General features: G+C 42.8%; 1 protein-coding gene across 8 annotated transcripts in view; it reads right to left on the reverse strand.

The window, feature by feature from the left end:
• kif13a (kinesin family member 13A) overlaps positions 1-26,556 on the reverse strand; it is a 42,618-nt gene that overhangs the window by 7,674 nt on the left and 8,388 nt on the right. For 5 of the 8 annotated variants that reach the window (XM_019886413.1, XM_019886411.1, XM_019886410.1 and 2 more), the window contains exons 3-29: positions 21,681-21,696; positions 18,373-18,433; positions 17,069-17,161; positions 16,282-16,462; positions 13,099-13,186; positions 11,866-12,000; positions 11,671-11,783; positions 10,410-10,521; positions 10,105-10,317; positions 9,917-10,027; positions 9,685-9,819; positions 8,357-8,487; positions 8,083-8,169; positions 7,840-8,015; positions 7,112-7,331; positions 6,301-6,463; positions 6,075-6,218; positions 5,851-6,000; positions 5,568-5,732; positions 4,388-4,561; positions 3,749-3,900; positions 3,533-3,665; positions 3,278-3,424; positions 2,832-2,864; positions 1,957-2,056; positions 380-506; positions 234-289 (exon numbers count right to left, since the gene is read on the reverse strand). In XM_019886413.1, the coding sequence (XP_019741972.1) occupies positions 234-289; positions 380-506; positions 1,957-2,056; positions 2,832-2,864; positions 3,278-3,424; positions 3,533-3,665; positions 3,749-3,900; positions 4,388-4,561; positions 5,568-5,732; positions 5,851-6,000; positions 6,075-6,218; positions 6,301-6,463; positions 7,112-7,331; positions 7,840-8,015; positions 8,083-8,169; positions 8,357-8,487; positions 9,685-9,819; positions 9,917-10,027; positions 10,105-10,317; positions 10,410-10,521; positions 11,671-11,783; positions 11,866-12,000; positions 13,099-13,186; positions 16,282-16,462; positions 17,069-17,161; positions 18,373-18,433; positions 21,681-21,696 (3,416 nt within the window). The remainder of the gene's footprint in view (positions 1-233; positions 290-379; positions 507-1,956; positions 2,057-2,831; positions 2,865-3,277; positions 3,425-3,532; positions 3,666-3,748; positions 3,901-4,387; positions 4,562-5,567; positions 5,733-5,850; positions 6,001-6,074; positions 6,219-6,300; positions 6,464-7,111; positions 7,332-7,839; positions 8,016-8,082; positions 8,170-8,356; positions 8,488-9,684; positions 9,820-9,916; positions 10,028-10,104; positions 10,318-10,409; positions 10,522-11,670; positions 11,784-11,865; positions 12,001-13,098; positions 13,187-16,281; positions 16,463-17,068; positions 17,162-18,372; positions 18,434-21,680; positions 21,697-26,556) is intronic. The other 3 variants (XM_019886414.1, XM_019886412.1, XM_019886415.1) reach the window with 2 other exon arrangements.

Below are 26,556 nucleotides of genomic sequence, written 5' to 3' on the forward strand. Positions count from 1 at the left end.
ACTAATGCTCAGTTCCTCATGCATATTTCCCACTAAACCAGACCTATCCATGCAGTGTGAAACACTCATTCATCCAGCAGCCATTCAGATTAAGCAAATATTTCAATTAAACAAGGAGCGATGATTAAATTATCTCTCTCTATTAGGTTATGTTTGTTTCATAGGTTGTGCTAAAAAGGCCTAATGATGTGGCTCCTGACTTCAACTTTACTTCAAGAATATGTTTCACTCACCATTCAAATCAAGGAAGAGGACTGGAATATGAGCTTCCATTCCGGCAGGCGGGGTCCTCCGGGCAGAAATTAGAAGCAATGTTACAAAAGCAATAAATCAAATGAATCTGACACAAAGATGGTGGAATAAGCTACACATTTTATACCAGTCAGCAGGAGCTCCAGGGATGCCACTTCCAGGCGCGGGTACGAGCACGGCATTTCTCTCCTCGGTCAGGCCGACCCATTGTTCCACCAGGCGGGCTTCACGTTCAATGTCTTCCTCTGACTTCTCTGAATGGAGCGAGAGGGAAGGAGAAAGTCACCATAAGGTAAAAAAAAAAAGTACAGATAGTGCAGAGGGTGTCTAAAACCGGTGGTCTGCAATGCTCTCTTTCCGCTCGTTGCTTTTCCAAAGCGCACCTCTCCATTTGGGTACCAACTGATGTGATGCGCAAAGGTTTGCTTTCACTAAGGCACTAAGTTTTGGTTGAGGCCTGTACAGAAGTACCTCGTGGTTTTGATTGTGTTGGGTGGAGCTGTATGCGCTGCTGACCACTGTTTGGTAACTGAATTGTCACTTCTGCGTTACAGTGGAATGTACCCGTGTAAGGAGGAGAAAAAAAAAAAGCCACATTTCAAAACTGCCGAGAATTTTGAAAGAAAGTTGTATTTGGGGCTGTTATGTTGCTTGTATTACAGATAATGTTGGCGTGCTGCACCACCCCTCATCACATTTACCTCATGTGTGTGTGTCTTTGAGTTAAATGCTGTCATGCTACTCGGATGTCACCTTTTTACCAAGTATTTTCGATGCATTCCATTGCACTTATTATAAATCGTCACCTTCCTAAAATGTCGGCCCAAGTCTTTTTTTGTCTTTTTTTTTCTCTCCAGAAAACAAAATCAAAAAAACAAAGCAAATTCCAATTTGATTACATTTATCAATAATTTCATTTCAGGGGGAGGAAAGGAATGATCTGCCTGCATTAGTAGTGGTGGCCAGATTCCTGAGATGATATTTAAGGAAAAAAATATTTTGGGTCAAAATATGACTTAAGTCATCATTTTAAGACGCTGAACAAATGCAAGCATGATCAGGATTTTGCAGCTCCAAACTGACTGTGGCTAACCAAAATGTACGACAATGGAAGGAAGAACACAAAAAGCCTTTTTTACAAACAAACAATAACTGTTTTGTTCGAGGAAACAGCGCCACTACAAATGCTGGATGTCTCCTGTTTGCGGCTTTGCACTGTGTCATGTTATGCTCACACTATTTACGTAGCTTTCTTGGGGGTTTCTCTACATTTAAGGGTGGCTAGGAATGTACCAGGAGACAAAGACATGCTGTCGGGAAGCAAAGCACAAACTCCAAATATTATAATTGGTGGCTGGATAGTTTACTTCAATGGTGCACAATAGTCGAGATTTGCGCCTTGGCTAACGATTGAAGTTAACCTGGACATCACACGGCTCTGGTGTCTGCTGGCCTCATATCGTCCGGCAATGACAAAGAGAGACATACACTTGCGGTGCGCCAATATTAAGATTTCCCGATTACCTCCCCCGGAACGGAATCCCTTCTTTTGTAATAATGAGTAATGACGATTATTCGGGGGAAAGTATCAGAGTGAATACTGCATTTTATTTAGGTAAATGTACTACAGTAAAAGCGAAAGTTTCCAGAAATCTAACTGAACTGCGCGACCGAGTAACAAGGTGGCTTTTTTTTATGACTCACCGTGCTTGTTTATGATCTTCTTGATTTGTTCATCGAGGTACTCCCGTCGTTTGATGAGGGCTTCAGACCATCGCTCTCTCACACAGCTGAGATCTTCCTCCTAGAAACAGACATCAACTACAATCAATGCAGGTTGGGCTTCGTGTAGGAGGCCGCGTGTAGCTAAGTGTTACCAGACGAGGGCAAAGGTGAACCAGATTGTCGGCCATATATGCTCTTTTAGACCCCCATTGACAACACTGGATCTCATATAAGCCAAAAGACAATGCTGGAAATGAGCTCCCACACAAAATATTTCTCTCAAGACAAAAGTGGTTAGGGTCGGATATTTAAAAAATAAATAAATACCTCCATACAACCATTTGACACACTCACACATTCTTTCACACACACATCCACATGCAGCAGCCACTCAGAATCCCACCTTATCCCCTTGTGGCAAATTCTCCATTACTAAGTTAGGAGAAAGCAACAAGAAAATCTTTTCAAAACCGAACCGCATCACACCTCTTATATCAGTGCACATCCTCCATGCAAAGTAGTGTCAGCCATGCAACACAAAGTGTTTATAAAACGCGTATTGTTCTTGCAGCTCTTCAGTAGTGGCAAGCAAACGGTAGCATTAGTGTGCAAATGGACTGGCTGCGCCAGCATAGGGTGGAGCTGTGTTTGGCTGCCAAAGAATGGTCGTTATGATACGTTATTACAGCATCGTGTGCGTTTTGTTTAATAAAGCAACGTTTAAAAAAAAATTTTTTTTAGTCGGGAGAGGCACAGCCCTCTTCCTCCTCCCTCGTAGGCCCTCAAGCAAGGGGCCTTTTCGCAAACACGTGATCCTTCATGCTGCGGGTTAAGTTACAGCAGGATGAGGGTACCTGATAACTATCCATATCGTCTTGCACCTCTCTCTGGCAGGAGAGAACACACGCTGTCAGATGCGTGTTAAATTGTGTGTGTGCGTGTGTGTGTGTGTGTGTGTGTGTGTGTGTGTGTGTGTGTGTGTGTGTGTGTGTGTGTGTGTGTGTGTGGAGGGGGAGCAGCTGACAGCTCAGAACCATTTACAGCTCATGCAACTTTCCTTATGAAAACACATTTGTGCAAGTGGACTGCTTGTATATTTATTTTAATCTGAAAACAATTTTTGAAGGCTAACTGTATTACCTCATCCTTTAAGAATTAAACAATCATTTAAAACAAAATTATAGGAAAGAATATTTGCTTATAGTGAGAAGTATACCTGTACAAACACATTTGAGTATCGTCGGCCTTTTATCGGCATCTCAATGTCATGGGCGTGTTCATAAAAAATATGTTCACAGACCTGGTAGGTGTCGAGGGGTCTCTGCAGTTTGGAGGAGCGCAGTGTCACACAGCCGATAGAGACAGACAGCATCGCCTCCACCAGCAGAGGCAGAGTGCCTGACTTTTGGACCGGCTTCACGGTGACATGCAGCCTCCTAGAGTGGCCCTACTTGGACAGATCAACCTCAGTGTGGTGCTTCTGGCAATTACTTTTAAAACGGGTTCTTTTTTGACAGAATGACATAGGTCACAAAGTTTTCTGTTTTTCTCCGACCTGCCGCAGTTGGAAGACTCCTCCCGTGCTGATGTCTTTTCCAGGCTGCAGCTCCACAGCGGCGTACTCTCCCTGTTCATTGAGCTCCTGGATGGAGACCCACAGCTCGATCCTGCGAGACACCTCGCTCCACCTTCATGGAACATGCATCAAAGTTAGAGACACGTACAAATCCTTACGTGTTGATCCATATTTGTTAACTCATCTTGTACGTACCTGTCTCTTAGTGTCTGAGTCTTGGCTTCCAGCGCATCTAACTCCCACGGGGAACGGCCATTCCCAGCACAGCAATGACCCCATACCTCTATTGCCAACGCTCCATCTGATATGAACTCCAGAAAGTCATCTGTCACATGTACAACATAGTCCTGCAAAAAAACACACACACACACACACACACACACACACACACACACACACACACACACACACACGCACACGCACACGCACACGCACACACACACACACACAAGGCTGAGGGCCAAATTCAAGAAAGGCATGTGCGGCTTTTGCATGGCGCTAACCGGTAAAAATGGAGCAAACAAACATTTAGACTTTGCCATGTGTGCAATCAGCCGATAAACAGGTTCAAACTGCACTCAGCCGTCAAACTTTGTGGGTGTATTTGCGCTGTAATGTCAATGTCTTTGTGAATAAGACATTAACATGGAGCAAACCATGGTGGCAAATGAAGTGAAATTAAAGGTGCTATCAGCGGGCACAGTTCATTCTTTGTGAATTCGGCCCTAAGCATTCGGCTAATTTTAGAAACAGCACACACAAGGATTAAACAATCATCACCTGCAAAATCAATAGATGTATGGCTATTAGCTTCCGCAAGCAGGATGCTCTCACCTTGCAGTGGTCAAACTGTACAGTGAACTGTACATCTGGGCTCCGAGGGGAAGGTCTGTCCGGGCTCACCATTGGGGGGGCAACTGTGGGTTCGCCGTGTTCCCAAAATGTGTACTGACAGAAGACAAAGTTGGACAGGTTGAGGGGCAGCCCCGTCGCCTCCCTGATGCGAATCTGTAATGGGAAAATAGTGTGCATGAAGCCTACTTACTTGAGAACAGTGGTACCTTGATTCAAAAGTTTATTCAGTCGTAATTCTATCAATCTACTTGTACAATGGTGCCTTGAGATACAAGTGCCCCGAGATGGATTTTTCAACAGATGAGCAGCCTCTTCGAAGATTTTTTTTTTTGCTTTAACTTACAAGCAAAATCTGAGATACGAGCACTGTATGGCGGTGGTAAAATTGTTTCACAACAAGAAGCTGCTAAGAAGATAGGGAAGTATTCTGAAAAAAAATGGCTTTGAGACATTTAAAGCCACTCCCAGTTGAAGTTTACTGTCAAACTAAACATCAAACAAAGAGAATTATACATTCAACCACACAACTTTGCCTTTAAGTCTGTTAGCTTATTGCTAACCCATAATAGAAAACGCCATCGACAGATTAACAAATAGCATCATCAGTGTAAATCAAATACATTTTCCCCATTTAAATTAATTGAAATACCATTCATGTGTTCCAGCCCACCCCAAAACATTATTTTTGTTACCTATTTTTTTTTAAATTGGATTGATTTTCTTTCAAGGAACAAACCAAACAAAACAACAAATGACTGCATATTTAGTATGCGCAACACTCAGTCTTTCAATTCAGAAAAAGAAACGAGTCAAATTCAGTTTGACATAGATAGGTACATATAGACATTTCAACAAAACACCAAACGTTGCACATATATCGACACTTATTCACAATAAACTTACCTCCTTAGAAATATATATATATATAAGTAGGAAGTGATCTATTTTGACTGCATCTTTACAAGAAGTGGAGAGATTTACATGAATTTTTGTTCACCTAAGTGCAGCGTATCCGTAACCCATTCATAACTGAAAGCTTGACTTGCAACTCGCAGCAGTTAACCAAGCTAAGGTTTGTAACTCGTAAATTGGGTCAATCGTAAGTCAAGGCAACACGAAACAAGTCATGCGTCGATTTCTTGAAAGATGCAGCATTTACCCTGATTATGAGCCTCTTGGCCACATGGACAATTTCTCCGTTGGTGTCCAAGACTTCGTAGTAGCTACTCTCACTGGAATTTTCAGAGGAGTCGTCTCCACCGCAAAGGCGCTCGGGCACGGCACCGCTGACCCGCATCAGCTCCACATGCAGCCTTCCTGCTAACTGTGCACACAAAGACACAAGCAAATCTCTGGTGTATAAAAAAAACAAAACAACAACAAACCCTTCAAGTGGATGTTATGCTATGTTCACGAAGCTATTAGTGGTGATGTGCTCTTACCTCTCCCTGTTGGCTGATGATGGGAACAGCATATTGCAGTTTGACATCATGGAAAAGGCACTCCAGAAAAATGTTAGCCACTCCTATTAGGTTGTGGTTCTCTTGTGCGTCGTAAAATGGGTCACAGTGTTTACTATTTGCCTTGCTATACTGTAAGTACACAAAAAAAATTGAATGAACAAAACGGTTTTTTTAAACTCTGTTTTCAGTCTTATGTTTCTTACCACTTCCTCTGAGCCTTCCCTCCAGTCCCGGTAGTGGTCTCTCATGTCCACCAGCTTGTTCTCCAGCTTTTCAATAGTCCAGACTTGAGTGCCCCTCCCCTTCCTGCGCACCTGGATGGCTGGCTCACTCACTATGGCTCCACGCTGAATCAAAGAAACACCTTAGATGGGCCTGAGCATGTGAAAGAGTGAGAATGATTGATTGGCGACGGGTCAGCCTGCTCACCTTGCGGTTTGCGCTCAGGTTGGCTGCAGGAATCTGCAGTGTGACCTGATAGTCGGTCAGTTTGCTCATCTCCTCTGCCAAAAAGTTGGCCTCTCGCACCAGGGTGTTGGCTTTTAGAACCTGTTCCCTGAGCCGAGAAAGACTCTGTCGGAAAAGTTCATCCCTGACGTACACAAACACACCAAGACAAATCATCAGTTATTCGAGAAGAAACAAGGAAGGGATTTACTGTGGATATCCGTGCTTTCTTAGCATAGCAACACTCCATCAACTTTATCAATCTAAAACTAAAGGAACTTTTGGGATGAAAAAAAAAACAATCTAAATTGAATCAAAGATGTGGTAGGATGTGCAAAATTGGAATTTCCTCTGGGTGCACAAAGATGCTTTGAGACTAAATCCAGGACACACGCAGTACATTGCTGCTTGATGTCGATGCTTCAGTTTGAGGTTTGACCTGACCAGAACCTTGAATGTGACCCAAAGCTTCACTTCACTGAAGCTTTTCCACTGGCAACTTTTAAGAGGCGGTTATCTTCACTTCATGAGGACAGCCGTAATTTTGCATTACTCACTACCCTAAACACTGTCTTGCAGTATCTCAGTCTTTGGGCATGGATAGAACCTCATATTATGGGATAACACAGCATGGGAAAAACTAGCACAGCGGAAACTGACTGTCCTCCTTAGAAATGCAGTGTACAGTATTCTCTATGGAGTAACAAGTGATGAAAAACAGATATTATAAAAACGGGGCAAGATTATTGCGCTTGCTCATACACTATATCCCCGATGGTTGTGTGCCACCAACCGTTCTTCTGTCCACAGTTGCAGCTTGCCGTGCGGTGTGTGCGTCTGGAACGTGAGGCGGTCACTGTTGCTGCGTTGGTGCTGTTGCGTTTTTTCGGGAGAAAGTTGTTGCCGCAGAGATTCCAGCTCCCGCTCGTACATCATCCTCTGTTCCTCCAGAGCCGTGCGCTTCTCTTCCAGGTACTGTTTTTCCAGAACTTGGACCACATTTTGCATGGGGTCTAGAAAACCATATGCAGGTGTGTTAAAATGCGATGCACGAGTCTCGTTTAAAATTTATAGAATAGGTACAGAAATTTATTTGAAGAACTTGTTGCTGTCATTTGAAAAGTGGTATTGTTGCATTTTACGGTAAATAAAAAAAAGTCTACACACCGCTGTTGAAAAAGGCAGATAAAAAATTTAAACCAAGGCTCATACAGAACACCGCACCTACTGTCGAGTACAGTGTTAGTTGCTTCAACCTTGGGGAATGTACGGTTAACTGTAATTCTAAAAGGCTTTAACGCACGAGCAAACCTTTAATCGCGCAGTTGCAAATCAACAGTCAGGATAACATAAAGGAATCAAAAATACTTTATAGTTCCGTCATTAAAAAAAAATACTATGATAACGTGGGAGTAACTGGAACAAAATGAAGAGTTTCAGATATGGAATTTCTTGGTCTCGATGTGCTGGCTACAGAAATGTACTGTGGATTGAGAGCGGAAACAGGATTGTCCTAATTACCGTTGTTTCCCAGAGTCTTCATGATGACCTCCATTTGGGCAAACTCATAGCTGTAGTCCTGCTCAGAAGATGCCTCACTGGCGGTCTCCACATCCACCTCCACAAAGCTGTCCCTAGGAGAAGCCCGCTCCAGCTCCTTCAAACGGTCCCGCCGCTTTCGTTTTGGTAAATTGATCCTGTGACAGATTCTGTTTATAGCTTTCTAACTCATCACGTTAGCTTTGAAGCCCAAGCGTGCCGCACCTAAAAAAGTGGTTGTTGCCCCATAAGATCCGGTCTCCGTGCCAGAGATGAACCAAAGAATCGATCATTGTTCCATTCACACAGGTCCTGCAAAAGAAAAGGTCAAGTAGGTTTACTATCTACATCCTTTCGGGGGGGGGCAAAGTGATGCCCGTTGAACAATTCATTTGTCGCTGGAGGGGAAACATGCTTGTGATATCAAAGCAGATTCCTCGACAATGAGCTCATGTGAAGTTTCAACAGACAAAGTAGTAGTCGTTTAACTGCAACTCACCGGGCGTTCCCTACGGGCATCAAGGTGACATCACCATCCGGGCAAAGTTCCAGTACACAGTGCAGCGGTTGGATACCGATTCCAAACAGCTGGATGTCCTGAGAAGTGTCAGCACCGACATGCGTGCGCTCCTACACACAGGTGGAAGGCATATTTGGGAGACGAGAACAGCAGGCCTGAATGGAATTATGTTCATCTCCCACGTTTGGCATAATTTGTAGTGACAAAATGAGAAAACAAGACTGTGCCTGCAAGAATAAAAATGGGGCAAAATGAGATTAAAAGTTTAAAAAAAAAAAAAGAAAAGTGCAGCGCTCTGACTGCGCCAGTGGGCGTTGTTAGACAAACATCTCCCTTTTCAAAAGGATGTCCAACCCTGTACAAACCACCCCATTTCACATTAGCGTGGTCATTCCACATCGAAATGGCAGACCCGGACTGCAGAACCCAGACAAAGGCCTGTTGTTCTAGTATGCTGCGCAGGTTGCTTCCTCCTACGCCCACAGGTCTGTCTTGCAAGTTGCTTTTGTCTTTCTGAGTCACACAGGATCACTGAAATATCTGTTTTATTTACAATACTCGAATCACATTGAAAATAAGACTCCCTTGGCTTTCGAGGTGTTTTTGTCTTTGGCAGCTGCTACTGGAAAAAATGACTTTGTACTTCATCCGTGAACTGAACGAGTCAACATTTTCGACGAGTGAACACATTAAATTCTTGTGTTTAATAACTTCTTTTTAGAATGGATGAAAAATCAACACTCCACTGTGTGAAAGCAGACAAGAGAAAGTAATTGTGGAAGGAAGTCGAAGTACCTGGAAAAAACTCCCGCAGTCATGGGGACAACAAGCAAACTCTACGCCGGAAGGCCTGAATCCAAATTAAAAATCTCAAACCTTAGAACTGTGAGCACACACTAGCTAACAACTTTTACACTGAACTGCTGAGATGTTAAAACTTTTCACCTTCGATGAAAGCTCCTAACACATCCCATCCCAGTTACTCAGGCCTTAAAAAAAAGAAGGAAGGAAGGAAGGAAGGAAACTCCAACGAGAAATCTTATTGGCAACAAACAGTTGCGGTACTTCTGACTTTCAATGATGTAATGGAGGATCAAAACAAGCCTTCGCTTTCCTGCTTTTAGCACCTACTCGCCTCTGAATTTCACAAGATGAGTTCAGTTTGAAAACCTTGCATGTGGTTGATGAAAAATCACCACCTTTAGCCCAATTGATCCGCCATCTCCTAAGCTGTGCCACGACTGAGTTGACATCACCACCTCAATTTAGTGAACTTGACACCGAACCTCCTTTAGTCAAATGAGTACCTTAAGATAGTAAACGAGCAGCTCATTTAAGGCAGGATCCGCGTTCAGATTGACCAGGAAACATTTGTCTTCACCCACTTTAATCCCGGATGTTTCCAGAGAGATGCCCATGCTCTCCAGTTGCTTTTGGCGCTCCTGTAAAAAAAAAAAAAAAAAAAAAAACAGTATGACTTCCCTGTGACCATATTGGGTTTATCCAATGAATATTATGTCATATACTGTATATACACACCGTGGCGATCTCCTCAGTCTTCCTCAGCTTCTCCTCCCAAGTGACTGTCATCTCCATGATGAGTTTCTCTGATTCATGCAGCTTTTCCTTCAGTTCAGGAGCCTTCAAAGACTTGAGAGCAGATCCGGATCATATCAGGGCCACGGCAAAACGGCCATGCAAGCTTTCCGTTGGGGCCAAAATCTCACCTCAGCCTGAGACAGCTGAACTTTAAGCTTCTCCACCTCCTCTCGAAGCTCTCGGATGATGCGAGCATTGGGGTCTTCGTTCACAACGGCGTGGTTGACGATCCTCTTGGCTCGATCGGCGTAACGCAGAGTGGAAAGAGTTTCTTCGTAGTTGTCTGCCGCAGGACTCACGGTGGCTATCATAGCCGTCTTGCTGTTTCCACCGAGGTTGTCCTGAAGACAAAGAGAGTCAAAATGTCCGAGTATGGTAAATGTGGTGTGACAGACATCTATTATCAAAAGGCACCTCAACGTGGGGAACAAACCTTGAGCAGCCAGGTGAGGACTGAATCCCTGTAAGGGACAAATTTGGCTTTCCCCTTTCCTGCAGACTGATCGGCCAGCGCAGAAATCACACAACCTAACGTGGTAAGGGACCTACAACCACACACAAAGTTCAATTAAAAGACTCCACGAGTCCTCCAATTCCTTCCCTCATAGAGATATATTTAATGTGGTACCTCTAATTAACAAAATTAATTTCTTAACTAGAAGAAATTGTAAGTAGAGACACTTTTTCCATGTAAATGCCCTAATCCGTTCCAAGCCCCCCAAAATTCAGTTTTCTAAAGCATAAAAATGCATCAAAATATGTAACAAATGTTAGAATTAGATTATTGCCCAATAAATGAGAGTTGTGTATAATGTAAAAAACAAAGAATAAACTAAAGTATAATAAAAGGTATGGCCATTTAACTTTTAACTGCGCCCTCATCGTTTTTTGCCCTCTTTAGTTCATGTTCTCTCTCAGAAATTTTTTTTGCCTAGCGTTTTGTAAAGAACTGATCCAAGGATGTTTGCTTTTGTCGGCTTTTAACAATCCTTCGAAAATGTCCAAGGCAAACATCAGCATAGTGAGCGATCGCTCGACTGGAGAACACTTTTTCTGGGTGATTCACATTTACGTAAAGCTATCGTAACACCTCATGGCCCGATGGGTGAATGACGAGGACGCTGCATAGACACATATCTATCTATCTACACACATAGAAACATTCGGTAGAGGTTCCAGCCAATGGGAGGCCTGGATGATGCTTGGTAATAGCCAATGGCAGAGCAGCTATAAGTATGTTGCATTCAGGAAACTCTGAGCTGCAAGGAGCACCCCATACTGTATTTTTACCTTTTGTATCTTGAAATTTATTTTGTAACAAGAGGCAATATTTTCCTGTTGAGGTGTATCGTAACTTGAAAATTTCATATGAAGATACGTTCGTAAGTAGAGGTACCACTGTATATGTCTTTTCAGACTCTACCCATTCAATCATGGGGATTTATTTTTTCAATTCTTCTCAAGAGTTAGCGTTTAAAATAAAGGCTGACACTGAATGGGGTAAGCGTTTTCAAAACTAAAACCACAACATGAAACATGTTTTTAATTAATATTTATCAAAAGTGGTCTTTTTCTGTCTTGTTGAGTTACAATTAGAGAAATAGTTCTTGTATTTAATCTGCGCAGTTGTACCTATTGATGTGTCCGATGCCCATTTTGGCTTTTAATCACGCATCGTCTCCAAATATACCCACTTGTTGATGTTGCTTCCTTCTTTTAGTCGCTCCCCAGCAGCTCCCGTCTTGGACACTCGTTCACTTCCTGCCAGGTCAACCAGACTCATCTTGCTCACCTTCTCCCCGGAATTCTGGTCACCAACCCAGTCAATTGTAAGGCCAATACATTTGCGGAACACCTTGTGTCGACCTTACAGATTCAAAAGAACCCACCCCTGATTGTAGATCGTAGAGTGTTTGTGTGACAATAATACTGAAGACGGCATGAGATCGGCTGCTCTCTTCATTCATGTTGGTGGCCGCCACTGTGCGCGATTTGTTCCCCTCCGACATGAGCACCTCAATGTCCTGAAGTCAAAATAGACAATACGTCCAAATAGTAAATGTGCTGCACTTATGAATTGAAATTTATGACATCATATTAATTTCGGGCGGCCCGGTGATCCAGTGGTTAGCTCGTCGATCTCACAGTGCAGAGGTCGTGGGTTCGATCCCGGCTCCGGCCTTCCCGTGTGGAGATTGCATGTTCTCCTCAGGCCTGCGTGGGTTTTCTCTGGGTACTCCGGTTTCCTCCCACATTCGCAAAACATGCATGGTACGCTAATTGAACACTCTATATTGTCCCTAGATGTGAGCGTGAGCACGGATGGTTGTTCGTCTATGTGTGCCCTGCGATTGGCTGGCAACCAGTTCAGGGTGTCCCCCGCCTACTGCCCGAAGATGGCTGGAATGGGCTCCAGCACGACCCTTGTGAGGATAAAGCGGGTCGGAAAATGGTTGGATCACATTTATTTCATTTATCAGTAAAAAAAAAAAAAAACCCTGATTTTCAATAACTTATTTTTTTTATTAATTTAATGAGCAGACTAAAAATTATCTGAGCTTAAATTATCAGCTTCCTTCACAATAAAGCATCGATCTATCTATCAGATGATTAAGTTAGTCTTAACAAGTTTCATTTTTCAACACATATTACACCAACCCCAGAGGACAAATGCCTTTGCTGCTCATTGCTGTTTATTGTTCTTCTGAGAACAATAAAAAGGCAGCCAATGTAAAGCAGCACTTTAGCTGGGTCGTGACAGGCACTGAGATCGAGATCTGGGAAATCCGTTGCATGAATATCAGGCAAGCATAGCACACAGAAATCGGGTGGAGATGTTTAAACTTAATTAAGGGAAGCCCCGCCAATGCTTGGCATACAATCCACCCAAAACCACACGAATGCATTCCACATTCACATAACATGTGTCATTAGGAACCCGTGAGGATTAAAACCACATTGTTAAAGCTCAGAAAGCTATTTCACTGGAACGACTAGCGTTTGACGCTGTAAATGATTTCTTTGCATTTGTGAAATTTGAGTGAATTTTGTTCAGTGGGACCATGCGAAGGCAGCCCGAGCGTTTCATCAGTGTGAAAAGACAAGGGTGAAATAGCTGATACCTCAAAGTTGGTCACGGCTAGCTGAGACAGACCATCCACGTACGGACCCAGGACTTTGTGTTCACGGACCTTCAGAGACTGTCGGCTCCTTAAAAGAGGGTCAAGAAAAGGTCTAGTGAGTGAAAAGAGTGCATGCTTCTCGTGGCGCCAAGCACATTCCATTTCCTCATTCTCTTAAGTCCTTTTTCAAGGCTTTTACGGCAATTTGGAGTGTTGACACCTTAAGCATGTCATTAGACCGAATGACACAAAACGGACTTTTTAAATGCTTGTCTGGAGTGATTGCCCACCCAACCAGGGGGAACTCACACAACGAAATAAATCTTTTGCACTCAACCTGCTTCCCAAAAAGGGTCTGTGAGTGAGCTCTTTTGAATTTTGCTCAGTCGTGAGGTGAGGAGGAGCTGGGGCGTGTGTTTGTTGTGCTTGGCGATGTGACCGCCGCATGGGCCGCATACAAGGAGCAGCGGACAAAATCGAATCCATTATCCAGTCTAATTTGCAGTTCACACACGCGTTTTAACTTTTCTCAGCAAGTAGCCCCAAAGCTGCATACCGAGTCATCATTATAACAGAAGCTATTTGCGTCTTGGCATACCACCAGTACAGGGAAACGGTACAGAACTGGCAACCCCAAACTTAGCGATTTAAATAAAAGTGGATGTTAGGCGTAGTGTCATTCTTTTTTCATTGTGTATTGACGATAAAAGCATACCGGAGAGCATTTAAGACACCGGCGACTCGTTTTAAATGCTGTCTTTTAATCAACACCTATTAAAGGAAAGGAAAAAGTTCAAGCCAGATTCAGGACATCATCTGGATAGAATAAAATAATAACAATAAAACAAGAGATGGAAGTGCCTGAACGTTCAGTATATATGAGATTTTAAATGTTGTAATTATTGCCAGATGCACAGTCTGGAGCAGATCCGGTGGAAACACGATTTAACATTTCCCACCTGATGTTCAAAACACATTTGTCACTTAACTGACAAGATTTGGCCGATATCAATGTTTTGTGCTTCAAATGAAGATCCTTGAAAGAATCATCACATAAATAGAGGTTGACATGTCTAAAACTGTAGGCAGGAAATTGCGTGCGCGCGCACACACACACACACACACACGCACGCACGCACGCACGCACGCACGCACGCACGCACGCACGCACACACACACACACACACACACACACACACACACACGCACACACACAAATTGAACATAAACTTTATGAAGGTTTCAGCTAAAAACGGATGGTTTAAATGACAAAATGTTTTTCGTCTTAGCGCAGTTCTTCACTTCTTTCTAATTTAGTTCAGTTTTGGATCATAGTCTATTACGTTCTAGCTAGCTATTGCACAATGACGGCTGCATTTGGCTCTTTGAAACCTTAAACAACAGTTCTGTTTGCCAATACACTAGATATGATTGGAATAATGATTTCCCCATCGAACAGGAATACCGTACAATCTTCCCTCACTTTATTCACTTGTCAGTTTATAACTGTAATATCATCATTACAGTGGTATGTATGAAATCTCTTTTTTTTTCTTTTTTTTTTTTTAAATACAATCCCTTAAGGCTGCCTGTCAGTTGTCGAGGAGAAATCCAATAGCTCAGAGTCACTCTATCCAACTCAGTAGATATACATCCACTCAGGTAAACAGTTACTAGGTTTCCTTTTTCCATTCAAGTCACCTAATACCAGCTGCAGGTGTTTTTTTTTTTTTTAAACCAGCTAAAGTCTGTCAGCTTTGGCCAAACTGTCTAGCGATGACATGCTCTTCCACTACATTTTCAACAGCTCTTCCATCTGCAATCCAGTTGTTGGGGAAGGTATTAGGCAACGCACAATCCAATGTTTATATTTTTAGCAAAGCCTCATAGCTTTGGAATGGTGAAGGAGCTTATTTTACCCTTTCAGGACCAAAAATGTGTATTTTTCTATGCATTTTGGCTTATAGTGTCAATGTAAACAGAATTCTCAGTCGATGAAAACACATTTTTTGGTAATAATAAGACGACTTTTTCAATGTTACTGGGAAAACACTGTCTCAAAAATACTGTATATAAACATAAGAGTTTGTACATCTATTTCATCGTTGAAGCTATTACTAAATCGTGAGCTACAATTAATATTGAAGTGTAAAAGTCAAGACACACATCCATGCATGGAGTTCCCTTTTTTGATAGATATCATTTATTGTGCTTTTGCTATACAATACAGCCTTGTAATTGGCTGAAAGGGCCTTGTGTTTAAGGGTTATTTCACCAAATGTTGTTTTGGCATGGCACTTGTGAGCCTGCCATTGTGTTTTCTTGTGGCCATTTTTTTTCTTCAGAATGACAGTGGCCTGGCTCAGTAATGGACATTTGACGACATACTTATATATTTTAGATGTTTTTTAAATGTATTCCCGAGGGCACAAACGAGTTGAGACGGACTCAACAGCACTTAATTGTGCCTCAAATTCTTTGACAATCAGTTCAACAGAATCATCAGAATTCGCAAGAGTTTAATTCATTGATTGTTCTGTCAATTCACTGCCTATTCATCCCAAGTGGGAAAGAAGTGTATTGGAATCAAAGTCATTAAAAAAAAGTGGATAAGGTGTCACGAGTCGGACAGTATTATGGCTACCTCAAAAAATGAACTTCAGTCATCTATCACTTTTATTTTTCTTCTGTGCTCGCTATGATCTCCAATTACAAAATGGACAATGCCACTCAAACACCTCCATTCAAACTTAGGGAAAGTCCGTCTATCCATCCCGAACGGAGACACATTTGTGAGACAAGTCACAACAATGGCAGCAGCCTGAAGACCCGAAAGCCCGAAAGTGTAAATAGTAAACCAATCAACTGTGGGAAGTGGCCGTGGCTTCCTACTTGGCTGCGTCGCCGCCTTGAGTGGGAGCAGCCAGCGAGGTCACCGCTCACGCTGGAGTCGGAATGAATCAGAAAAAATGACACACCACAATTTGTGCAAGCAGCTGCGTGTGTGTGTGTGTGTGTGTGTGTGTGTGTGTGTGTGTGTGTGTGTGTGTGTGTGTGTGTGTGTGTGTGTGTGTGTGTGTCACCGCAAGTCCAAAGCATTAGCTCATTGGCTTCACAGAGCAGATTTAGGTCACATGTGTGTTTACTACGAGAGAAAAGCACAAGACCACCCATCAAACTCACCCTTTGGGATCCAGTAGGTCGCGGACCTTCTCGTTGTAGATTTCCATGTAAGACACTTCCACTTTAAAAGTATGGCCCTCGTTCGTCTCGTGGTGGACCCTCTCAAACAGCGAGCAGCAAAGTCGAGGGATCAAACCCGGCTGTTCCCCGTTGCCCATCATGGAAAACGACTTGCCAGAACCTACAGTACAAAAATAACAGAAATATTTTTTTGGGGGGGCATCAGACATGAAGTTAGGACTAGGAGATATGATTTTAAAATACAATTTCAGATCCCCCCCCCAGAAAAGGATATAAAAATGGGAATCAGTTCAAGTGACTCTGTGATCACCCTGAAAAATGACCTTGATGAATTGACCAACCTTTTTTTTTCAGCTGAAAATTTCTAATAGTTCTTGTCTAATTCCCGCAAACATCCTGGAGGTACAATTCATGCAAGTACACACAGCCATGCGTTTTCTTTAGCGCTCATCCTCATAGGTGTCGTTCGTGGGTGAACCGGAGTTGATTGCAACACCCTGAACTGGTCGTTAGTTGTAAAACACATCGAGTATTAACACCGAAACCGAACACACATACGTCACATCTACAGACAATTTAGAGTCTTTAATAAGCGTGCATGTTTTTAGAATGGGAGAAGAAACTGAAATATCTACACAAAACCCACGCAAGCAAAGGAAGAACATGCACAGGCAGATGAGCGAACCACGACTCCATTGTAAAGCCAAACCGAATTTAATTCTTTCGAATGACACAATTCTTGATCATGATACCATTTCAGAATTACCTGTTTGTCCGTAGGCAAATATGCAGGCATTATATCCCTGGAATGCATTTTCAAGTATTCCCTCTCCAAGGCACTTGAACACCACCTCTTGACCTTTTAGACAAAGACTCGGTTACCGTGGAGATTAGGGTAAACAGATCATCATTGTGTCTAACACATGCTTTGGTTTGCATCTTTCAGTCCGTGTGGCAAACGAGAATTAGTCAACAAGAAATCTAAACACAAATCCAGTGACCAATTGCTAACTGGTCATGTTGAAAGTATTTGTGCCGTGCAGTCTCTTGTGCCGTGCTATTTGGAAATAGAACAGCTGTTTAATGAGCTAAATAAAGCCTTGGCTCTGTAGCTTCGGGCAGTGCCCCTGGGGGATCAGATTTGTCTTCTGCACATATTACATCTCCATCACAAAACGGAGTGGCAAGCAACACTGCCTTCTTATTGAAAATCTTCTGCTTGCACAAATGAACCAGTTTTCTTGCGTGATTGAAAATGTTGCATAAAGCATTCATTAGCGCTATGAATAGGAGCTAAAGATATCTGATCAAATATGCGCAAGCACATGAATTATAACGCTAGAAGAATAATACACGAGCACGCATGTAAATGTAAACGCTTCCCAAAAAGCTTGCCTTTATTGTTGTTTACCAGCAGTGGAGGTGTGAGACGTTTCATTTTCTGGCAATACGGATCAAGACGTGGCTATTTTTGATTTTCTAAAATTGTGAGAATTTTTTCTGCGGACCATTTAGACAAATTTAAATGTTTAAAATGATTATCATTTTATGCATGATAATTTTTTAACGATATGCATTGCATTAGCTTCATCATTATTATCATTAACCTTCTTGGCAGGGAGAAATCACAAGACCATATGCAGTAGTGAGGTGTAGTTTCCATTTTGACTTGCGAAGTTAGCAAATAAAATTTTCCTCGCCTTATAGAGTGCAGTAACAGGAAAATTAACAACAAAAAAATATTCTTTCGGGAGGTACTGACGGTATAGTCTTTACTGCTGAACCCAAGTATGATACATTGTAGGGTGTCCACTATTATATAATAAATGAGGCGTTACATTTGTTTGTGGGCGTGCTAAATCTAGGTTCAATGATTTCTTTTTCCAGGTGTAATGTGAAACCTAGGGCGGGTGCCTGTTCATATTTAAGTTTGTGCATTCAGTCAGAACGTTTGAGTTGAGTGCGATCCAAAGCGCTTCTTCACTGGCGCAAAGCAGCCAAAATTCTTGTAACGGGAAGCAGGTTTGGAGCTCTTTAGGGAGGAGTGAAGAATTCTCATATGTGACTCACCGGCATATTTGGGAACATTGGACTCATCCATGGACCAGAAACAGTGGTCAAAGGCGAACACCTGCAGAGAAGACAGCAAAGTGAGCGTCAACACACTTTCCACACTTGTCCAAGTACGTACACAACTTGATTCTGCCTCCTTTCAAGGGCACAAAATCAGGCTTATTGTGCCTCGCCATGCAAGGAAATCAACAGGATACAGCATGTCTGTAACAGTAAGATGCAGACTAACTGAGCGTATTGTTCAAAGTAATGCTCATTAAGACCGTCTGCACAAATCCACTGTTAGCGGTTTTGTCATAGTGGCTGCAGCTAAATGAATTCATAAATCAGGGTCAACGCTCCCCCAAGAAATTCCAGCACTCAGTGACCCTTGTCTCCAAGGAAACGGGGCCGTAGCGCTTCCCGGCGGTGCATGCTGGCTCAGAGCCCTCAATGCTGGGTTTCACAACACAGAATTGAGTAGAAGAGACCCCTTGCTTTGTATCCTAGAGACACCTGCATGAGCTCTGGACCAGTGACACAGAGAGATGCTCTCTGGGGGCAAAAAAAAAGAAAAAAAAAGAGAGCCTCTTTTAGCACAGACCTCACAAGGAAACACCTTTCACTGTATGTACAGTATCTGTTTATGAGCATGTTTACGTAATTTAACTGTACTCAATCTAAACATCACAAAAGAAAATACTGTCCGTTTAAACTGTTTTTATTTTAGAAACTGTTTTTAAATCTTGTATTTGTTTATCCATCCACCCATCCCTTTTGTAATTTTCTGATCCATATATATTTATGTAAAATGCATGTTAAATGATGATCCTGGTTTATTATTGCATGCTTCTTACAATACAATTTTATTGACCATACTCATTCTCAGTGGGATGGATATAACTCAATGCCACTGCAAACTACACCAAGGTCCAACATTAAGCCTTTTAGATTGGCGGCCCTTTAAAGGCCACCGTGAGCCGCGTTGTGGCGGCCGTGTCAGATGACGTACTGGGCTGTATATTCATGATATTATATGACATATTGATATTATATGATCGAGGCAGCATCTGTAAGGTATGTGGTGGCCCGACACAATGCCATAATGGCTCAGGGCCATCGGGTCACCATTTATGTCAGACCCTGTACAACCAGAATAATAAACTCTGGTCTCTTTCAGTGTCAATCAAAAGTCAGTGCAGACAGAGTCTTTGATAGAGCTCTTGCAATGGATTGCATTTGATCGTATACCTAATATTATGACTGGTTGGTGCAAGGATATGCGTATAAACTAAATAGAGGGACTGTCATAAAACGTTTAAATAAAAAGATGAAGTTATTTTCACCTTAGATTGAACAAAGCATTTTATAATCAAAATATCCACGCGACTTTCCGGTACATTTTTATAAGACTGATTGATATATTTGTTCGATAAATTATAGCTTCAGTATTATACACAGTTGATGCCACACTCAAATAGCTAGTAATTGTCTTCATAAAATCAAATGGAAAAAGTATGCTGCTGTGCAAGCACACAATGCGGATGCTGCTGTTTGAATTTGAGCATTGTAGCAATTTGCTGTCAAAGCATTACTACCGTTACCCAACACCTTAGTAATCATGATAGGGGCTATTGGCTGGGAAGCTGCTGCTTTTGCACAGTCAGCATGAGAAGCTTAGACGTACGCACGCAATGAATGCTTTGAAAACAAAACCTCTTCTTATGACTTCAGTGAAGTGACTGGTGCCTTTGAAAGGAACAAAAAGTGCCATCATTCTAAATTAGAGCTGGTTTACTAGCTATGACCGAGCAATCTTCTCTACGCTGTCCTGCTGACCAGCCTGAGTGAGAGTGTTGTGACTCCATTAAAAAAAAAAAAAAAAAAATCTTGATTGGACAACAGACCTTTTTCAAGTCTCACACAGGGGTTAACTTCACTTCCGCGAGCTGTTTTTGCAATTGCAATAAGACATAATCAAAGTGGCACAACGTGTGGTGAAATGGAGTTCAGACCAACTCTCACAACCGAGCAGTCCGACAATAATGTTTCAATTAGGAATTGAAATCAGACCAAGACACACTGAAGAAAGCAAGCAGAGGAAGCAAATCACTTGCTGACAGGCTGGAAGATGCTAACCAAGTCAGAAGAGCTAGCAGACTGTCTCGCTAACTGTCTTGCTAGCATTTCTTAGATTGTCCACCTGACAATGAAACGAATATGCTACAACTCTGTACGACTACACTTTGTAGCTCCGTTGAAATAATGTTTGGACATTTCTATCATAAAATATTAATCTTGGCTGTTTACAGCTAGCAGTGCTAAGGCGAAAAAAAAAGGTCTCATTATGTACAGTAATATTCTGCCTTGGTTTTACCAGATCCAAAAACGGCTCATAACAATTTGATAAGCGTTTTAGCATTTGGTCTAAAATCCTGGTGGCTAACGTCAAGTGTGCATCAGTATTATTCGTGCGCAAGGTGCTACCTGGTGTTGCTCGAGACTTCAGACTGCACTCGTAAGCATAAGGGATCTCTGTCTGCTACTCCAGGCCTGAAGTCAGGAATACTTGGATTTCAGAGCAAATTCCCCATTTCCCTCCATTGCAAGGATGAGTGGATGCGGACTGTGGCTGTAGTTTTCTCATGTTTATGCTTGTAGTTACTGTATCATACTGTCAGAATCTGATACCAGCCTATGCCTAATTACAAGGAATTAGCTCTGCACGATAATGATGCTGATGTTGACTTCTAGGGAGATAAACTGTGTATTGGACTATAACCTGTGTTTTGAAAGGCTGTGAAAGAAGTTAGCAGACACATGGTGGTCTTGCGATGGGGTAAATTCAATTTACGGGTCCAAGAGACTCAGTCTCCCGGAACCCCGTCAACGAGTGTACTCGACACAAAAGACGGCGTATGAAAAATCCCCGAGCCGAGTCACCAGCGTGTCTTCAAGGGGAAGAGTGGGGGGTGTGCTTTGGATGTGCGCGCACACACTGGCCCAGTGTCCACGCTCATCCTGCTCTCATTGTACCGCCTTTGTGGGTGCTCAGCACATCTTAAGAGCGCTGACACATTCACACGGACATCTATCCAGCTCCTGCTGACCGACCCAAAGACTAAAACGCCCTCAATCACTGCCATTGTGCGCAGAGATGTGCGGGATGTTTGTCACATCCTCAAGGAAACCGTCTTCGGCATCCGCGACTGGATGACTTTTCAACTGTTTACACTAAAATGGTTTCTGTTAATTCTGCACATCAGCTCTGTTGATTGCTCGCAGTCATTATAACAACGCAGACAGTTGAGGCGCGGGGTACATACCTTCGACTGCTTCCTGCTGAATGACGTGTGCAATCCATCGTACAGATTCCAAGGTGGGGAACCACCGGAAGAGAGACAAAAAGAGCAGTTAGGAATGCTGAGATGTAATAAGAGGATACTAAACGCTAGTTAAATATTGTTGGATTTCTCCCTGAAGCACGCATGTGTATACACGACATAAATATACACTTTTTGGTCCCCTGTTCACTTCCAAGCAGCATTTCCTGGTGCTGGTCACTGCGGTGATTGGGTTCATGTTTGGGCCAGTGGAGCGTAAGTGAAGGGCAGGGACTTAGCATTCAATGTCCCACTGGCTCTGTTGAATAAATAGATCTTCTGCCTGTGGACTTAACAAAGAGGCCAGGTTGGGGCTAGCTCCACTCAGCATTCCCAGATCCCGGAACCAAGGACAAAAGGTTTGTGCCGTATACACAGCCTCAAGTTATGTAGGATTACACTCTGAACTGGAGAGGGAATTCCCCAAAGCTGAAAAACAGGCCCAAATATCCACCGCCACCACCACCACACATACACGTATGCTGCAATTTCTGGTCCCCATTAACTGTGAAAAATGAGGGATTATTGTACTGGCTGATATTTTTAAATCATTCGAATTTAGCAATGTTGTTAACAACCCCCTTCTTTGTGGTGTGTGAAATTTAGTAGACATTCATTTTCACTTTACTGGGTCCAGCAACTGACTGTTCATATGGACAAAACAGAGAAGTGTGTCTGAATACTTGTGTCCCTTTAACATTTGTAGTTCAGTCCTGCACTGATCATCAGATCCCTCCAATAAGTGTTTAGTGCCATAAAGGCAGAGAAGGTCGTCACCTTCACACAGTAACTAATACATACAGTACTGTATTAGCCTGGCTGCTTTTATAATACAGGAAACACTACACCTGAGTGGCACTCACATCTCGAGGAGGCATCATTAACATTTCCATTTAGAAAACGCTGCCACACACAAAACAAGGCCACCATTTAAAAAAAAATAGATTCAATTAAATTGTAATCTTATTTTCTTCCAAAGATAGATTAATAGGCCAAAACATTTTTTTATGAATGATTTGATCCAAAATGGCATAAAATTCAATGTCATTGTCGATCTTTTTGGGTAATGTTAAGCACACGGGTACAATTGAATACACACAATGTAGACAAATGTGTTACAAACAAGACATCTGTGCTATGGAGCTGCACACAAGAAATCACCATGTTAGAGAAACAACAATGAATCTCATGCCAGCAAACTAACCCACAACGAAGAGAAACTGATACAGACCTTTTACAGATGTACCAGAGAAGGAGCTACATGCGCCACAATGTACGGTGTAACTCCCTGCACAGATTCCCTGGCTCGCTTTTGTCTGTACAGTATAACCGGCCACATCTGGTATGTTGGGAATGCCGAGCAAGACAATGGAGAGAATTGTAGTCGACTGGTTATATATAGATTTTGATAACTCAATTACTCCCTCACACAAGATGCAGACTTCATTCATGACTTGTACGTTATTTAATGTGACGTTGTTCTTCCCAACCGCCTCTATCATTTCAAGAGCCCCCCTCTATAAGTTCCAGCATGTTAGGCGCCAGTTCTCCCACTCAGCCTGCGGATATAATCTTTTAATCTCAACAGAAATCTGCTTGCTTCTTAATATTGTCATACCTTCATGCTCGAAATCAATTTTCAATCTTTTAACGGTCTCATCCATTAGCCGTTGAATAGTACATTTCTATAAGGACTTTCTGCATGTAAATTAAATCATGTGATCATATTTGTGACTGTTAAATAATCGTGCAAATGCAGCGACATTCGACTGATTTTAATTTGGCATGAAATCAGTCAGCCTAAATGCTAAGTGAAGTGTATTCATGGCGTTCCACTGCCAGGCGTGGCCACTCTGTCACAAAGCTTGGATGGTGCAGCCTCAAGGCAATTTGATTAAAATTTAGCGTGTATGACATGTTGAGGTTGGAGGGCTTATGTTGCGGTTCAGCACACACAGGCCAAGGCTGGTGGTTTTGTGCGCTTCATTTTGTGTTGTACCAAATGTGTCGCCATGGCCGCACGCCGGCTCTTAGCCTTCCAGTCATTCGATGATAAGAGAATATAGCAACATAGCCGAAAGACAAATACAGTTATAATTCAGCCAACACCCCACACCCCTAAGATCTTATCTCAAAACGATCTTATCGGTCAGATCTCAAGCAGAAAAAAAACTCTCTTTTGACTGAAATGGTTATTTTTAAATTTCTTTCACGACGCGCCGTTGTGCATGGTTAGTTGAGGTCTTTCTGCAGCCTCCAGTTTTGAATACTGTATGCTCCCCGAAGGGGAGATATGAAGGGTGGGGGTGCCGGCAGGACATCCCCCCCCCGGATATGGAGTAGGATTAAGGCCACTGGGTCATTATGTTGTCAAAATTTGTCCTCTTCTCGCCCAGCAGGAAACAAACACACAAGAGAATGTATCATCGAGCAACACCGCATTGAGCATACAATATGAAAAAGTGCCTCTTCTTGTGGAACAACGGTTACAAAACAGAACGTGATGGTCGCAGACGAGCACAATATACTGTATCTCACTGACCATGTTGCAGTTGTTTATGATACTCATCTATACAATGTTTCCATCAATTCATTAAAAAACAAAAATAGTGCTTGTGGCGGCCTGGTGGTCCAGAGGTTAGCACGTCGACCTCACAGTGCAGAGGTATCGGGTTCAATTCCAGCCCCGGCCTCGCTGTGTGGAGTTTGCATGTTCTCCCCGGGCCTGCGTGGGTTTTCTCCGGGTACTCCGGTTTCCTCCCACATTCCAAAAACATGTATGGCAGGCTGATTGAACAGTCCAAATTGTCCCTAGGTGCGAGTGTGAGCGCAGCTGGTTCTTCGTCTCTGTGTGCCCTGTGATTGTCTGGTAACCGGTTCAGGGTGTCCCCCGCCTACTGCCCGAAGACGGCTGGGATAGGCTCCAGCACCCCCCACGACCCTTGTGAGGATAAGCGGTTCGGAAAATGGATGGATGGATAGTGCTTGTCCTCATTAAGGACACAGGTGAGCCAAAGCCTATTCCGGCTGACTTTGAACAAAAGGCAGGGGATACCCTGCACTGGTCACAAGTCATTCACACTCATATTTTACCTATAGTTAATATAGAGTCTTTACTTAACCAAACGTACGGTATGTTTTTGGAATGTGGGAGGAAGCCAGAAAACGCTGAGAAATTCCAAGCATGGGGAGAATCAACTCTACGCAAGCCGGAACAGATATTCAAAACCGGCCCGAATCGCTGAAGAAACGTGAGGCAGATGTGCGAAAAACTCACTATGATGCAGTCCTGTATACTGTAGCCTATATAACAGTATTAGGGACGCAATGAAAACTCGGTTACTTAAAACTAAAAATGCACTTTTTGGTCGAAAGACTTTTGCCGCCAAAACAAGCTTGGAGAAAGATGAGACTTTGAACAAAAAGCGGGCTTTGGCGGTGGGGGGTCCGCATCATGCTGCAGTGGCTGCCCACAGTGCACCTTGGTCGGGCGGCCACGCATGCGGCGATGGCCTGCTGAACAGAGTGAATGAAGGTGGCTGTGAAATGACCCCAAATGTATTTTGCTTTTAAGGTATTCCGTGTTTTTCAGCTTTGGTCCCTCCAGTTCTGGTTTCAGGCTCATTTTCAGCTCATTTTCAGAATTGTGAGGCGGATGTACTCATCACATCATAAAATGGTTCAATAAGCAGGTTTTCCAGAGGATAATCCAAAGATGTAAATGCACGCAGCACTTTGCGTTCAGTGTATCGTGGCATGGGAACTTCTGGTCACCATTGGAAATATATTAAAACTCTAAACACTGATGCTCATCCTCAGTCGTTGACCATTTTGACCAAACTATTGAACTCACCCCAGGCTTTACACATTTCACAACAGAGGTTAGGTGTGGTCCCAGTAGCTTGCCCCTAAACCTTTAACATCTCAAACTGTGATCCCCTCTGATCTGTCCATTGGAAATGCTTAATGTGATGCCGTGCATAGATTTCATTGTGTGAAATACCTAATACATTTTCCATACAAATACTTATTGTGGTCGGTTGTGTTGGATTGTTATGGTACATGAACTGTACGTAGTTGTGGCTGACTGTTATTTTCTTTTCCAAAACCTATGTTGAAAATAGAGCGCCTACACCCAAAAGCAGATGTGGTGTCTCCAAATTTGCAAATGAAGTAATTACAGATTAACAGTTTAACAGTCTGACGACATAATCTTGCTGCTCAAATGGACCAAGTACAGTCTCTCACACACACACACACACACACACACACACACACACACACACACACACACACACACACACACACACACACACACAGATTTAAATTCTGGCTGATTGCTAAAACTCGAGCCCTCCAAACCATTTAACCTCAATGTAACCACACATAAGACTCTTTCCCCTGTCACCTGTCAACATGTTTCAGACAATTACAATTCATACGAGTTTCGGAGCCAATCACAACGTTGGGATCTCTCACCCTCAGTGTGTGTCTGTTTTGGGTTACAGCACACCGCACTACTTTCGAGTGCAGACTAACATTTCAAATATTCCCTTAGAACGTTTAGAACGAATCAAGCCGGTTGCCCTCACCCATTCAAAGCGAGAGGTCACCCTGCTGCACTTACACACGGGAAAACACTGAGCCTTTTTGTGTGGGTTTGTTCAAAAAGATTCCTTTCAACAAAGTCTTCGGCTACCATTTAATTTTTACCAGCAGAGGTGCTGTTTATTCAGTTGCAACTTGAGTTATAAACCAAAGAAGATCGTAGAAAGGGTTCTGTCAGTCGTCATCTGTACCTGTGGGTAAAAAAAAAAAA

Source organism: Hippocampus comes, unplaced genomic scaffold, assembly GCF_001891065.2.
Source record: "Hippocampus comes isolate QL1 unplaced genomic scaffold, H_comes_QL1_v1.1 scaffold335, whole genome shotgun sequence".
Taxonomy (NCBI): domain Eukaryota; kingdom Metazoa; phylum Chordata; class Actinopteri; order Syngnathiformes; family Syngnathidae; genus Hippocampus; species Hippocampus comes.